This window comes from Micromesistius poutassou (assembly GCF_964030765.1).
Source record: "Micromesistius poutassou genome assembly, chromosome: 4".
In the NCBI taxonomy this organism is placed as follows: domain Eukaryota; kingdom Metazoa; phylum Chordata; class Actinopteri; order Gadiformes; family Gadidae; genus Micromesistius; species Micromesistius poutassou.
The window spans coordinates 3,219,175-3,234,325 of record NC_140274.1 but is presented as its reverse complement, the minus strand read 5'-3'; the positions used below and the strand labels follow the sequence as shown (position 1 = coordinate 3,234,325).

The 15,151-nt window shown below is 46.3% G+C and overlaps 1 protein-coding gene across 1 annotated transcript in view; it reads right to left on the bottom strand.

The window, feature by feature from the left end:
* Positions 1-15,151, bottom strand: part of rpa1 (replication protein A1) — a 38,713-nt gene that overhangs the window by 14,429 nt on the left and 9,133 nt on the right. Inside the window, exons 11-12 of the mRNA XM_084467350.1 lie at positions 13,691-13,827; positions 12,393-12,541 (exon numbers count right to left, since the gene is read on the bottom strand). Of these exons, the coding sequence (XP_084323476.1) occupies positions 12,393-12,541; positions 13,691-13,827 (286 nt within the window). The remainder of the gene's footprint in view (positions 1-12,392; positions 12,542-13,690; positions 13,828-15,151) is intronic.

Sequence of the window (15,151 nt, the reverse complement as noted above, 5' to 3'; positions counted from 1 at the left end):
TCTTTGTACTGGGTGGGTATCACTGTGTAGATGTATCTTTGTACTGGGTGGGTATCACTGTGTAGATGTATCTTTGTACTGGGTGGGCATCACTGTGTAGATGTATCTTTGTACTGGGTGGGTATCACTGTGTAGATGTATCTTTGTACTGGGTGGGTATCACTGTGTAGATGTATCTTTGTACTGGGTGGGTATCACTGTGTAGATGTATCTTTGTACTGGGTGGGTATCACTGTGTAGATGTATCTTTGTACTGGGTGGGTATCACTGCCGTTTCATCACATACACGCTGACCTCAGAGCTCGATCCGTCGGCGGTAAACACGGCTGTGGACAGGTTGAAAGCCGTCACATTTGAATTTGGCTTCAAAGAAGAAATAAAGAAAAGGACGAAAGGACAGAAAAATAAAAGCTATGTTCAGAGGCTGTGTGTCTGAGCAGGAGGGAGGACGGCTGCCCTGGCCTCCTCCTCCTGAGACACGGCAGCACAGGACTCTTAAAAAACTAAAATACAACAAAGAGGACCGGAGCTGGGGCGGGACCCAGGCTGTCACCGTGGAACCAAAAACCCATTTCCTCCCCAACGCTCGCGGTGCTACGCCGAAGACGAGGATGAGGAACGCGGGGAGGGGGGCGGTGGGGCAAGGGCAAGGAGAAACCAGGGAAAAGGAAATGGAAAAGGAGAGGCGGGGGAGGAGAGTAAACGACATCTAAAACATGCCCCGGTGATCAATTGAGCCTGGAGTCGGGGGGGCTCTGCGGGAGTGGGGCGCCCGAGAGGTAAATACAAAAGATAAATACATGTAGTGCAAGGCCCTGAGACGGACGGGAGGCATGACTAATTGAAAATCTCGCCATTAGTGCTTCGGTCGGCGGCCCAGGCTGCCCACAGACCGTCACTCTCCACCACTCCTGCTGACTAATGTCAGCAATTATTTCCGGCGACCCCCTTTCTTTCACCGGTACGTCTGCACCGCTCGGTTTTAATTGTGCTTGCTCGCGGTCCGAGAGATCGGGGGGGGGGGGGGGTGGTGGGGGAAGACAACCTCTGAAAGGAAATCAGGTCTTTTTATCGGTTCAGTGTTGCAGCTTTTGGTCGAGCCACCAAAAAAGGTGGCTGACCAAAAGAGCGACGCTGCACTTAAACAGACTCCACCTCAGTAGTTTGTGGGTGTACCCTCGCAAACAATAGACTTAAAACCAGAAAGAAACATGTGATGGAAACGACCCGCTACACTTCATTTAAAGCTATTATTTTCTCCAGCCAGGAATCCCACGCAAAAACTCCAGAGGCAGACGCGGCCTATTCATAACGAGACAACCTGATTGCCTAATTCAACCACTGAAAAGGCGCGGGGGGGGGCGGGGGCTGGCCTTGATCAAGGCGGACAAAGGCAGAAGTGATTGGAACCGGGCGAGAGCCGAGGAACGGGAGGCCTGACAGACGAGCTGAAGACGGGCACTGAAACCGCGAGCCGCACAGTTCAGCACTGAGCTGCTTTGAACAAACCGATTTTAACAAACCTATCATAAGCCATGACAATAAAACGGACACACACACAGTCTTTGCAGTTGAGTTGAAATGCTTGTTGTCTTTATGTTATTGCCAATGTACAGTATGAGCAAAATGTATGGAGCGCAACGAATGGTGTAGCGTAAAAACGTAAAGCCATCGGATGTTTCATGAACCAAACGACCCACGGTGCGATAGTCCAGCAGTAAGATGATGTCATTTGTGACATTAGAGTCACGTCAATTACAGGACATTGAGGTTTGATTACTCATAAAGTTTGATGGAAGGAGCTCAAATTGACCAATCATGTTGCTGGAAGCTGGGCTCTGGAAGCGCGTAATTGGCTGTCATCGGTGAACTCAACCTCAGATAGCACTAGTAAACAGTAGGGATGTGTCAGAATATTCGATTATTCGTTCCCGAGGATCAAAACCGATTTTTAACATTTGGAGCATTAACATTTTTTCAAAAAAAAAAAAAACACGCGTCCGTCCGTCCGTCCGCCCGTCCGTCCCGCGGACCCTGCTATAACGTATGCATTACAAGATTATACAGAATCTCACGCCAGCGAAAACCCAAAAGTTGGCAGCCCTGCTATTATTATTTTTTATTATTATTAAGTGTGGAACGGGGAGAGCGTCTGACGTCATTCAACAGCGCATTATGTAATGACGTTTACAGAGTGTAGGCCTATTCTGTTGTGAGGCTAACAATGTCCAAGTCCCGCAAAAGCTCCGCCTGGGCACACTCCAAGAAAATAGAAGAAAATCGTGTCCAGTGTGGGATATGTGGAACAAAATTATCCTACCATGGCTCCACGTCAACGATGCTGTCGCATCTCAAGTTGCATCCAACTAACGTTAACGAAGATGAGGGACCCACCCAATCAAGCATGGCAACATTTATTCACGCTCGCCAAGTGTAACAGAAGCCGCAGCGAAAAAACTTCTGCCCTAATTGCCAACATGGTGGCTAAAGATATGCTGCCTATTAGTACAGTAGAGGGGAGGGGGTTTCGAGAATTAATGGCATACATAGAGCCAGAGTACACGGTTCCGTGTCGCAAAACCATCACCTCGCGTCTCGAAAAGATGCATGCTGAATGCTCAGAGTCCGTTCGCAATTGCGTTAGCCAAAACGGACAGAGTAGCTATTACCACGGACGCCTGGACCTCACTCGCAGTGGAATCATACATTACAATAACGTGTCATTTCATTGATGAAAATTGGGAAATGAAGAGCGCTGTCTTACAAACACGGTCGATGCCAGAGAGACACACAGCAGAAAATCTAGAGGGGCTGAGAACAGCAGTCGAAGAGTGGGGCTTGGAGGGGAACATAATTGCGTGTGTTCACGATAATGCAAGTAACATCTTACTAGCCAACACACAGCTACTGGAGTGGGACTCAAGCTCGTGCTTTGCCCACACATTACAGCTGGCAATAAATGATGGGTTCAAAGTCAATGCCGTAAGCCATGTTGTTGCAGCCGCCAGCAGAGTCGTATCCCACTTCCACCACAGCACTGTGTCAAGTCAGGCCCTGAGAACCAAGCATGAACAGCAGAATCTGCCTCAGCATCGTCTGATACAGTACTGCCGCACCAGGTGGAATTCGATCTGTGACATGTTCGAACGACTCCACGAACAGAGGTGGGCCATTGCGGCAGTGCTGTCAGACAGAAGGTTCACCAAACTGTCAGATGCACGCACACTAGAGCCAACAGATGAGAGCTGACACATTATGGAAGAGCTGATCCCGGTGCTGAAATCACTGAAGACTGCAACAACGGCGCTCTGCGGAGAATCAGCCGTGTCCATCTCCATGGTTTATCCAGTCACCACAACACTGCTCTCAAAGCACCTGCTTCAATCTGCAGATAAGCCACGCAAAGTCACAGAGTTCAAGTGCACAGTGTCGGATAGGGATGTCACGATACCAGAAATTTAGTAGTCGATACCAATACCAGTGAAATTCCACGATTCTCGATACCCAATTCGATACCACGGTCAAAAACAAAACAATAAATCCCATGTACTTTATTTATTAAAAACATTTAAACATTCCAAAAAACAGTGGCACTGGCATGTAGCCTTCAAGTAATGAATAAAAATAAACCACTATTAACAATACAAAAAAAGAACAGTGGCATGTAGCGTTCAAGTAATAATAATTTAAAAATAATAATACGCGCTGAAAGCAGGCAGTCATGCAGCTATGCGGCTGGCGTTTACACTTGCGTGCATGGCGGGGTTTAAAACATAACTTCCAACCTAATATTAAGTAATATAACGCAGGTGCGCAAGGCAGCCACAGGAGACGCCAACATTGTTTTCAACTGCTCGGTACCGCGCCGTATTAATTACCAAGTTTTGAAAAGAAAAAGTATTTGAAGCGAATAAGCAACGCTGTTTTTGATTTGTTTATTTGGTTTTGAACGAATAATTTTGGATGCATGCATCGGCTTTGAGTTGGTTTGTTTACTTTGAAATTGCATACGCTCGCAACACACACGCACACGCGCACACGCACGCACACATTCACCGCCGCACCTACTACAACCTGCCGATCTTCAATCAAAACAACATCAAGTAAGTGATGCCGAACGCAGTCGTACCATGCGTGTTTAGAAGCGCAACATTGAAACGGGTCCCGTCTGAAACAGTCGCGCGGCGCAGCGTTCCAAACGCAAAGTACTTCCAGACGCGACTCTTGTTATTCTTTTTATCGACGAGTCGAGGCGGAGCGGTCGCACTCGCTGCAGCTGCCGTCTTCCATGTTCCCGTGTAGGTGTATATGCTGCCCACGTGACGTCCAGAGGAATTGCATCCTCGGTACCTACGGTACTAAGAAAAACGAGTACCGTCACGTTTTTTTTAATTTTGGTATCGACTTGGTACCGAAGTATCGGTTCTCGTGACATCCCTAGTGCGCTGTCTCTGTGTCCTCAGGGGCCATGCGCTTTCTTAATGACTCCGACACTAGGGATGTCACGAGAACCGATACTTCGGTACCAAGTCGATACCAAAATTCAAAAAACGTGACGGTACTCGTTTTTCTTAGTACCGTAGGTACCGAGGATGCAATTCCTCTGGACGTCACGTGGGCAGCATATACACCTACACGGGAACATGGAAGACGGCAGCTGCAGCGAGTGCGACGGCTCCCCGTATCGTGACATCCCTACTTTATACTTTATTTACTACTTGAAGGCTACATGCCACTGTTCTTTTTTTGTTATGTAATGTTCAAATGTTTTTTAATAAATGAGTGTGTTTAAGTACATGGGATTTATTGTTTTATTTTTGTTTTTTGCCGTGGTATCGAAATGGTATCGAGAATCGTGGATTTTCACTGGTATTGGTACCGACTTCTAAATATTTGGTATCGTGACATCCCTACAGCGCAGAGGGTAGCACTCATTGCCTCTTACCTGGACCCGCGACACAAGCACATGCGATTCACTACTGAAGAGGTTTGTGTGTTCCTATTTTGGCCCAATATTAGGTTAGCATAGGGCCTATGTTATTCCTGTAGGAGAAATCAAACGATTTGCATAACTTGATTAAAGTCTAAATGCCACAAGATTACCATACAAGCTTTATCTTATAGCAAAGGCTGAAAAAAATATATACGTATATATATCGCCTATATATAAATAGGCTATATAAAAAAATAATATATATATATCTTCCCTTTCTCTTGTCATCGGACAGGTGAAAGATGCCGTCAAAGACAGAATTGCTGTTGTCCTTTTAAATTTCGAAGAAAATGCTCAGGCTAGCACAGCACCATCATCACCACCATCCACACATCCACAACAGCCTGCGCCCCCACCCGACAAGCAACAACGTAGGGCAGACGCCGACCGGACAGCGATGGCAGACTTTTTCGGGGAAGAATACTTTTTGAATGCACCTGACCAAAAGACGGAGCTGGAGAGATACTCACAGGACCAGTGCATTCCCCCTGATTAAGCCCCTCTGGAGTGGTGGAAAAGGAATCAAAACAGATACCCCGAGCTCTTGCGTGTCGTGAAGGCGTACCTCTCCATCCCTGCTGAGCGGGTTTTTTCCGCTGCAGGTGTTTTAGTCAATAGGCTCTGCACTCGTCTCCTCCCAGCACATGTGGACATGCTGTTGTTCCTAAATAAAAACTCGGGTTGATGAGACTGCCTTTTGGCTCTCTTCTCTCTCTCCGTTCCACAAGCCCGCACCTAGCTGCTTTCTCAAAATGTTCGGCTACTAAATAATTCCATTGCGATTATTTTCGTTCATTTTCGTTTCTGCATGTGGCCTAGCGCCTGTGTTTTAGGTAGGCCTATGCTTGTTCATCTTTTGAGTTGACTTTGCAGTTTTACAACTTAACGAAACTTGTGTATTTGGCCGTTTTGATGTCGGGTGTTCTGTTCTACATTATTATTATGTTAGCCTGATTGAAGTATTTCTGATTACAGTATTTACATTTATTCATCAGGATTAATACCAGAATAAATTCGATTTTTCACTGTTAAAGTTTTTTGTTTTGTTTGTTTATTTTGCATTTAATATATGAAGTGATTTCTTGCCGATGAGGGCCGCCGCTCCCCATACGCAGAGTAGCCTACGCAGAGCGCGTAGGGCCCCAAGTACCTGGGGGGGGGGGGGGGCAAAATTAAGGTTGGTAATTATTACATTATTACCTTACAATTTACAAAATATATAAATGAATTACGAACAGGCCCACCGTTGTTATTTCCAAAAGCTTAGCAGCGGGTCTGCCGATGATCCATGGCTGCCTTTGTGAATCTCGGCCAGTGCCGGCGCTCCGCACACGCAGAACACGCACTGCGCGTAGGGCACCAAGTAAGGTTGATAGCCTAACTATTACATTCCAATTTTCAAAATATATATATAATATATATATTATATAAGATATATAAAATATTATATATAAGTTAATTACGAACAGGTCCACCGTTGTTATTTCGCATCGGAGGCACCCAATGCGAACAGGTCCACCGTCGTTACTTACTACCCCCCCCCCCCCCAACAATCGAATATTTGATTATTCGTTCATACCACCCACTGATTATTCGACCATGAAAAATTAGACTTATTCACATCCCTAGTAAACAGCAAATAAGTGTCTCAAATCCTGCACCGTGTAGACTGGCCACTGTGGAAACACACTTATTAAAATACCACAGCGTAACTCCATCCAGTCAGTCTGTGGTTCTGGCCCAGGCTCTGTGCCCGCCCCCCCCCCACCCCTCCTTTTGTAGTACTGCAAGAGGGTTATATCCAAAATTTCTTGACTTAAAGTATAGAGCCATAATCGGTTGCTTTGCCCCCCATGGTGCACCAGAGAAGGTCACACACTGGTACTCTCCCAGTACCCTCCCAGTACTCTCCCAGTCCCACCAAGACTCTTGTTTCCTGTCTTTTCTAGCCTGACAGTCAAACAACCATTTCCACAAGGCCGTATCCATGGCCAAGTATACGTCTAAAATAAACCTTGTGCTTCCTCTGCCAAGTTGAACAGTAGGACTGCAGGATCCCAGATCTCTCAGGCCACATCAACACTATGCCAGCTAAGTGTAGAAATGATGTTTTCAAGTTTCAAACGCTGTTCAAACATAGTCACGTATGCACATGCAACAAATTACTATTTGTTGCTCTGCAAGAGGTCTGTGTTTTATTTATATTTATTCACTTTAGCAAACATTTTCAAGCAGCTCACTAATTTTTTCGGTGGAGGAAAAACCACAGCTCAGTGTGGACAGAGAAGAAGAAAGGAGAAAGAAAAAAGGACTATTTAGCCGTAGACCGTAGCGGACTAACGACCGAGGTGCAAGGGGATCGACCCAGTCACAACGAAAACGCACAAATACTAAACTATGTGCCGGGATAATGACCAACTAACCGGGATGAGAAGTCTCCAGATGGGCTTGATTGACATATGTAACTAGGTCAGTGCAGGCCAGAGCCAAACACTGAATAAGTGAGGACGCCTGGTTATTAATGTATACACTATACAAATTAAAATAAATACACATTTGCAGCCAGAAGCGTTAAATTCTTCAGCGATATACCAGGAGTATGTGCAGCCTAACTGATGCAGCGTTCTGCGTCTCTGCCTTCAAACAACACGACGGGTGACAAAAGCAGGTTCTCAGTTGATAGACTGAACCATGTTGGCATGCCACAGTTCATTTATATCTTTAAATGTCAACATAAGCAATGTAGTTGTTTATAAAAAATAACCACATTCCATCACCTCTTAATACCACACCACCTCTCACTAAAGGAAGTGTAACCGACTGGACTTCCCCCTTGGGTTGAGAGGCAATTGAACTCTCAGCCTTCACCAAATCATTTGGGGGCAAAACTCAAGAGACCAAGCAGCAGCCCATCCATCAGAGGATAACACACCCTGGCTCTCCAAAGATGACGAATAATGAATAATACAATTACAGATTCAGGAGGAGGTGTGATCCGGCAAATGTTTCACAAAATGGATGAACTTCAGCTGCCCACCTCCCATTACCATTCAGGAGTATTCAGCAGAGGCGGACATCCTAAGAGACCATCTGAACCATTTAGATGATCTACAGGCTCTACGGAGCAGGTAGGGGCCGGTCTCCCTGCCAGAGGATAACTACAGCTATGACTACAGAGGTTGGGGCTCGAACACAGAACCTGTCTCCATGGATCCACAGAACCTTTACCTCTAATCCTGCCACCTTCTAGCTACGGCACACATGCAGCAGAATCTGGACCACGTGTTAATGGTAAATGGACTGCATTTATATAGTGCTTTCTAACCAGTGGCCACTCAAAGCGCTTTACAATATTGCCCAACATTCACCCATTCACACACTGACGGCGGAGTCAGCCACGCAAGGCGACAGACAGCTTGTCAGGAGCAGTCAGGGTGAGGCATCTTGCTCAGGGACACCTCGACACTCAGATAGGCGGAGCCGGGGATTGGACTAGAGACCTTCTGGTTACACACATGCCGCCCCGTGTGTTCAGGAGGCCACCCTAAAGCGCTGATTTTCAGTTGACCGCTGTGCACAAAGCCCTGCGTCCAGCCGGTCAGCTGGACCCAAGGGGCTAGACAAACGTGGCAAGGCTGTCCTCAAGTGACTGATTGACTAACGCCGTGGGAGGGAGCTGGAACGAAATATCGCCCCCGGAGGGGAGGGGAGAGGGGTTACCGTGGCGTCCTGGAGAGAAGGGACCAGAGGCATCACCAAATGTGTCGTTGCCCCCTAATGGACAACTGCGGTATCGCACAAGAGTTAAAGAGTCAAAACGGAGGAGAAATACAGTAGATCGAAGCCTGTTTGAGACCAGCAGTGCCGATTGTTAACAGTGGCTGAATCTTTTATCCTTGTAAATGGGGGAAAATTGCGGAACATTGGATTTGAGCTTAGGGAAATCCACAATTGAGTTATACACAAAAGAATGTTAAGAGTTATTTTGAGCAAACAGCAAACAGTTATGCTTGGAAAGCACTAATGCATGCAATCTGTGAGAGCGCAACGCTCAACATGGGAGGAAGATAATTAGGCAGCGCAAGCACAGATACTCTGCACTCCAACCCCACCCCCCACCCCCCCCCCCCTCTCAAATACACTAACAAACTTCTGCACAGTTCTGCATTGCTGTGCAATAAAACAGTTGTCTTCTGCCTAATGCTAATTACTGTGACATTAAACGGTGCAGTAGTCAGCAGTCCCCAGAATACACGATGGGGTCCGCTGGCTGATTCTCCGGTGCGGCCCAAACCAAGCCACCAGGGACGTATTAAATAGTTGTAGAGAACTCAAATGCTCGGCACCAAAACATAATCAAATTAAAACTAAATCCCTGGGACAGAACCAGGACACAGGTGATTGCGGTGAGCTCTTTTTTCTCTACCTGGCCAGAAATAACCGAGAAGTGCCACATGTGTGTGACAAAACCGGTCACACAGAGTTGAGCAAAATCAAGAAAGGCGACGGCCACAAAGTGTTTAATCGTTTGCCATGACGTCGGTTTAATTTCGTTTTACTTTGAGACAAACAATGAGATTTTTTTTAATCTAATTTAATGAACGGTTCATAAATCACATCCATCACATTTAAAAACTGAACTATTTTTTTTAATTAAGTGTTGATAAGTCAGCTTGTTTTTGCACCCCATAAATCTCTCCATATTGCATTGGATTGAATGAGAATAGGCTCTACCACTCACACCCTCAATCTCTCGACCACTCTCTCCCTCTACCCCTCTCTCTGGACCACTCTCCCTCCCTCCCTCACTCTACAACTCGCTCTCTCCCTCGACATCTCTCTCCCTCCACCACTCCCTAGTTCAAGTCAGGTCTCCTGTCAACTGTGACTTCTGGGCTCAATTAGAGGAGGTCTATGACGCTCTAAAAGGCCTCAAAAAGTCCTGCAAGGACCGGCCCGTCTCCAGGACTGGATAAACAAACACAGCGTCAGGAATCGTTATCTGGGGTCGGCCATGTGAGAAGGGACACACACACACACGCACACACACACACTTCATTTATTTGGAATGACCAAAACTTACGACACAGCATTCCAAATATTAATAAAGAGCCCATTTATGTCTCACACAGCAACACAAACACTGTGCAAGTATTTACAGCCAAGCAAATTAGTAAATAAATACAACGCTATCACGGGTAAAGATGGCACCGCCTTCTCCATACATGCAGACTGCCTATGCTTGCTGACACAGAGCAGTATTTGGCTATTTGCTTAGATTTCTTCTTATTAAATCCAGCAATTTGCAATCCTCTAACACAGAGTCTATGAACGTGTCCAAGGCTACCATAAATAAGTACAACCAGTATTGTGTTATAACCACCTGATTACCTACCTATAACCACCCTACTGAAAGAGCATGAATTAATGGCTGGTATTTTAACATTTTGTCAGAGAAACACAGGTCCATATACATGTCAAAGAAACAACCCACTTCCAGAATCACAATCGTTTTTAAAAGATCATCAACAACAACAATGTCAGGGGTGTTTGGAGTCTCTAAGAACACTTTCTAGCAAGTTGTCTCACACACACACACGAATGATAGGAAGGACCCATGAAGTTATTAAAATATGATTTAAAACATGCTCAGGCCAAGTTTTGAGTCCAATATCGTCAACCAACGGGGCAAATCTCAAACGGCTTAAGGCGAGGCCTTCACAGGGCACCCACGGGCGTCCAACGAGCCAATCACCGGCGGATCAACACAATCAGGAAGAGGCAGCCGAGTGGTAAACAGAACTGTACTCTGTTGACTCGCTCTCCACCGCCTCCCGCAGAGCCCGCCCATTTAGCCGCTGCCATTATGGAAATGAAATCCTCGCATCAACAGAGAAGAGAAAATCCCACAACTGCTTCCTCTTCCACAGCACGTGGCTGCCGCTCCACTAGCACACGGTGGTGTGGAGGTGGGAGGTGCACGGGGTCTAATGGGTGAGCCCGTGATGACTCAGAATCGCCACGCCCTTTTCCTTCACCCTCATCCCATCCCATGCGTCGGGACACCTGTGACTGCCAGCTTTAACCCTTGGGAGTCATTCATTCATTCATTCATTTGGGGAGGAACTGGTCCGCTAAGAGAACACAGGACGACGCCACTAACAGGCGGCTGCTATCATGTACGAATCGGGAAGGTTGGGGATTAGGGCCGGATCAATAGGCCGGCCGGGTCGATCAATGTGCCCTGGAGCTGAAGGGAAGGTCGAAGAAGAGCGGTCACGCGACCATCTCCCCTCAGTGCCACTTTTGGCTGACTGACAGCCTTGTTATCTTCCACCCCGTGTGTCACAGTGAAATCCTGCGTCCAAGCCCCAGAAAACGTCAGGAGAAAGGAGGAATGAAAAGGACTTATGCTTTTTCCTTTTGTGTCGCAGTCGGAGGTGCAAAACACACAGGCTTATTTCTGGACTGGGCGAGCACCTAGGACGGGAGGGTTTAGGTAATGATGAATTGTAGGAACGGCCAGAGAGTGCAGAGAAAAGATGAAAGCTGGAGTCCAAACTGTTTCTCTATTCCTTTGAGAAGCGCAGGCCAATAGCGAGTCTGAGGAATACAAGCGTATGGCTGTTCAATTGTGATAGCTCAGACCATCTTAAAACCGCATTTGGCTCCGGTGCCTTTGAAAGAAGCTGAAATACATTTCACTATACAACAGCACCACTTGTGATAAGCCCACACAGGACCGGTTGTACGTGCTTGTCTACAAATAAAGTTAAAGTCTTAATAAAAACGGCCACAATTGCGGGAAATCTAATTAACTCATCCGCAGATGAGTTAATTAGAATTTTCCTGAATTCCGTCTCTTTACATGCGAGACAAAAAAAAAAAAAAAATCACTTTCCAACAGATTACATGTGAATCCAATTCTCATGAGGTACCACAGCACCAGCCCAAACCCACCAGACTAAAACGTCACACATCCTGAAGACAAGAGCAAAGTACGTAGCTTTACAGTCCATTTCCACATCCTGCGGCCCGTCAAGACATAAAACAGCGCCTAATGCTTCCCACCAACGCAAGCATGCATGGACGTATGCACGCCTGTTGGTATGGTAAAATGGTAAATTAACTGCATTTATACAGTGCTTTTCTAATCGGTGGCCACTCAAAGCGCTTTATAATATTGCCCAACATTCACCCATTCATGCACACATTCACACCCCGACGGCGGAGTCAACCACACAAGGCGACAGCCAGCTCGTCCGGAGCAGCTCAAGCTAGGCGGACCCAGGGATCGAACTAGCAACCTGCCGGCCACCAGCCACCCCGCTCTACCTCCTGAGCTACCTTTCGCCCCCAGGCTTTGGAGAGCCCGTATGTAAACGTCTCCCCCACTCACCAGCCCCGCAGCTTGAAGGCCTCGGGGATGTCCGGGTTGATCATGACTGTGCTGCTAAAGGACGCCGACAGGGAACGCCCGCCAAAGTCCGACAGCTTAGCCCCCTTGATGGCCACGATGGGCTGCGCCGAGCCGTCAAAGTTCTCCGCCTGCGTACGCACATTGGTGGAGGAACAGAGAGTCACCAACGCTTCACCAAACTGGATTCAGATTTTTCCTCTGCTTCCTACGTGGTGTGTCACGTCTTTGGTCTGTCGCGCCAAAGTACAATTTATCAACATAAAAACAGATTTTCACTGCAATCGTTTTTGTAGATTTAAGGTGGTCTTTATTTATTTCATTGAGTTATAAACAACAACATGGAGAAGCACCTAGAGGGAATGAAACCAAACCAAAAAGGACGCACACACACAAAATGAGAGCAAATATATAAACCTAACCGGAGTCCTTAGAGAGGAGAGAGGACATAATGCAGTTTGGTATTATGATTGTTCTTTCTAAACTATACGTCCTCCTGTACCTCAGCACGTCCCTGCGGAACTAGGGATCTGCCGAGCAAACAAAGAGGCTAACAGTCTGCTCCTCGTCAAGGGGGAGGAAACGGGAGAGGAGAACCGTGGGGGCCATGAGTTGAAAATCAACTGCGACTGCAACCCAGAGTCCGTTCATCACGGCGTGACAGGGTATTTATTCCCTGGTCTGAGCTACAGCTTCTAGCTTCAGCTATCGGAGAGGCCCCGAGTTCCATTAAACACACACACACACACATCCAAATCTACCGAATAACTACTCAAGTGACACACAGGCCCAGTCCACAAACACAGCTTATTTTGACATAAACACCCAGTTGGTTGACAGGTAGACCCAACAGGTATGGATAGTTGTGAAGGTGCCCATCATGCAACCATAGAACAGAGTTCTGAATAAATACTCTTGTTTGGACGAGCATTCGTTTTCATCGGAAACAAACGGAATGAGAATCCTTCTGCACCGCGTCGTCAAAAGCTGTTCCCTTTATCCTACAGTTATCCATGAAATGGATAGTCAACAGTATGCATTGTAACTCCCATGCCTTAGGGGGCGCTCTATGGCACCTGTTCAGTGTACCTTGTAACGTTGTTCCAGTGCTAGTGAATCAGAGTTGAAGAGGATATCAACGTCTCGACCGGCGCTCTTGTGTCACTCCGTTACTAAAAAGGTATCCTTACATTATCTAACAAACATAATACCTACTCCAAGAAGAAACCCCCCTGCTGGGCATGTTGACCCCGCCTGCGCCCCCCCCCCCCCCCTCTCACCTCCTCCCCCCACAGGGTGACAGACACCGTTCGGCCGGACTGGTCCATCAGGTTGAAGGTCCGCTTGGAGACCTCGCGGTTGGCCTTGGTGGTGAGGCGGGTCAGCTCGTCAACACTCTTGCACACCCCGATCACATCTGCACCGGGGGGGGGGGGGAATGTAAGGTAAGGAACCCGGGCCAAGATCGGACTGAAGTCTCCCCGCTGACACCCGAGAAAAGTCCGGAGAGGGACGAGAACTCATGTGCTTGGCTTGAAAAATAATAAACATAAAAATAGAGAGAAAGGGGAAAATACAGCTCCCTTCTCCACACCATTCACGGGGCACATATGCATATCATAAATATTGATCGATGGGCCAGGGAACCCTAGGTCACACACAGGAAGCGCTGGTGGTTTTCCACCACAAATTGGCTCTGGGGAAATCAGCGGCTGGTTTTTCCATTTGGAGGCGGGGCTGAGGTCAGTGTCTTGCAGGTGCATACATTCATAACTCCGCGACGCCACTGGACTGAGCCGGGAACAGCTCAGTACTCTCCGCTAAGGAGCGGCTCAGACCATCAGACTATAAGTTATCTGACTGTTAACGAAGTGTTTCCAGTATGCACTTTGCACATATTGTAAATAATGTTCCTCATTTTGTACATTTCAATTTATTTACATTATATATACACACCACTTTTTCACGTTTTGCATTACCTTTTGCACTATTTAGCATTTATTTATTGCAAATATTACTTGTCTTATTTTACCTAATTTTATCCTTTTGTTCTTATTGCACCGTGGGTCGGAGATAATCGCAATTTCGATTCCTCTGTATGTCTGGCACATATTTTGAAATTGATAATAAAGTTGACTTTGAACTGATGGGACTATCTGTGGGATGGGAAGGATACATTACATTTACATTAAACAGATGCTTTTATTCCGCATCCCAGTGTGATCAGTGGTTTGGTCGATAGGTTTTGACGTTTCTTAATAAAGCTTGATTTTCTTAAAACGAGGAACGGCAATATTATGAGCTAAAATGAAACTGAAATGATGTGCTGTTTATTTAAATATCATCTCCACTTTATTAAGACATATACTGATGCCTTCAAATGAATGCAATCAGCAGGTTTTATATTGATATGTAACACACATTAGAACATTTAGATAAATAAAGAAAAGTATACTTTGTATGGTTCTTGAAAAAGTATTATGTTGCTTTGCGAAAATGAATTAAATGAAGTCGAAAAGTTGTCACCAGTTGACTAGATTAGTGTGACAATTTATTCTACAACCAATTGTTAAGTTTGCTATTGTATTAAAGGTCCCATGGCATGAAAATTTCACTTTATGAGGTTTTCTAACATTAAGTTGAGTTCCCCTAGCCTCTCTATGGTCCCCCAGTAGCTAAAAATTGCATTAGGTGTAAAACGAGAAGTAGCTATCTTACTCCATCTTTGAAAAAAGGATCAC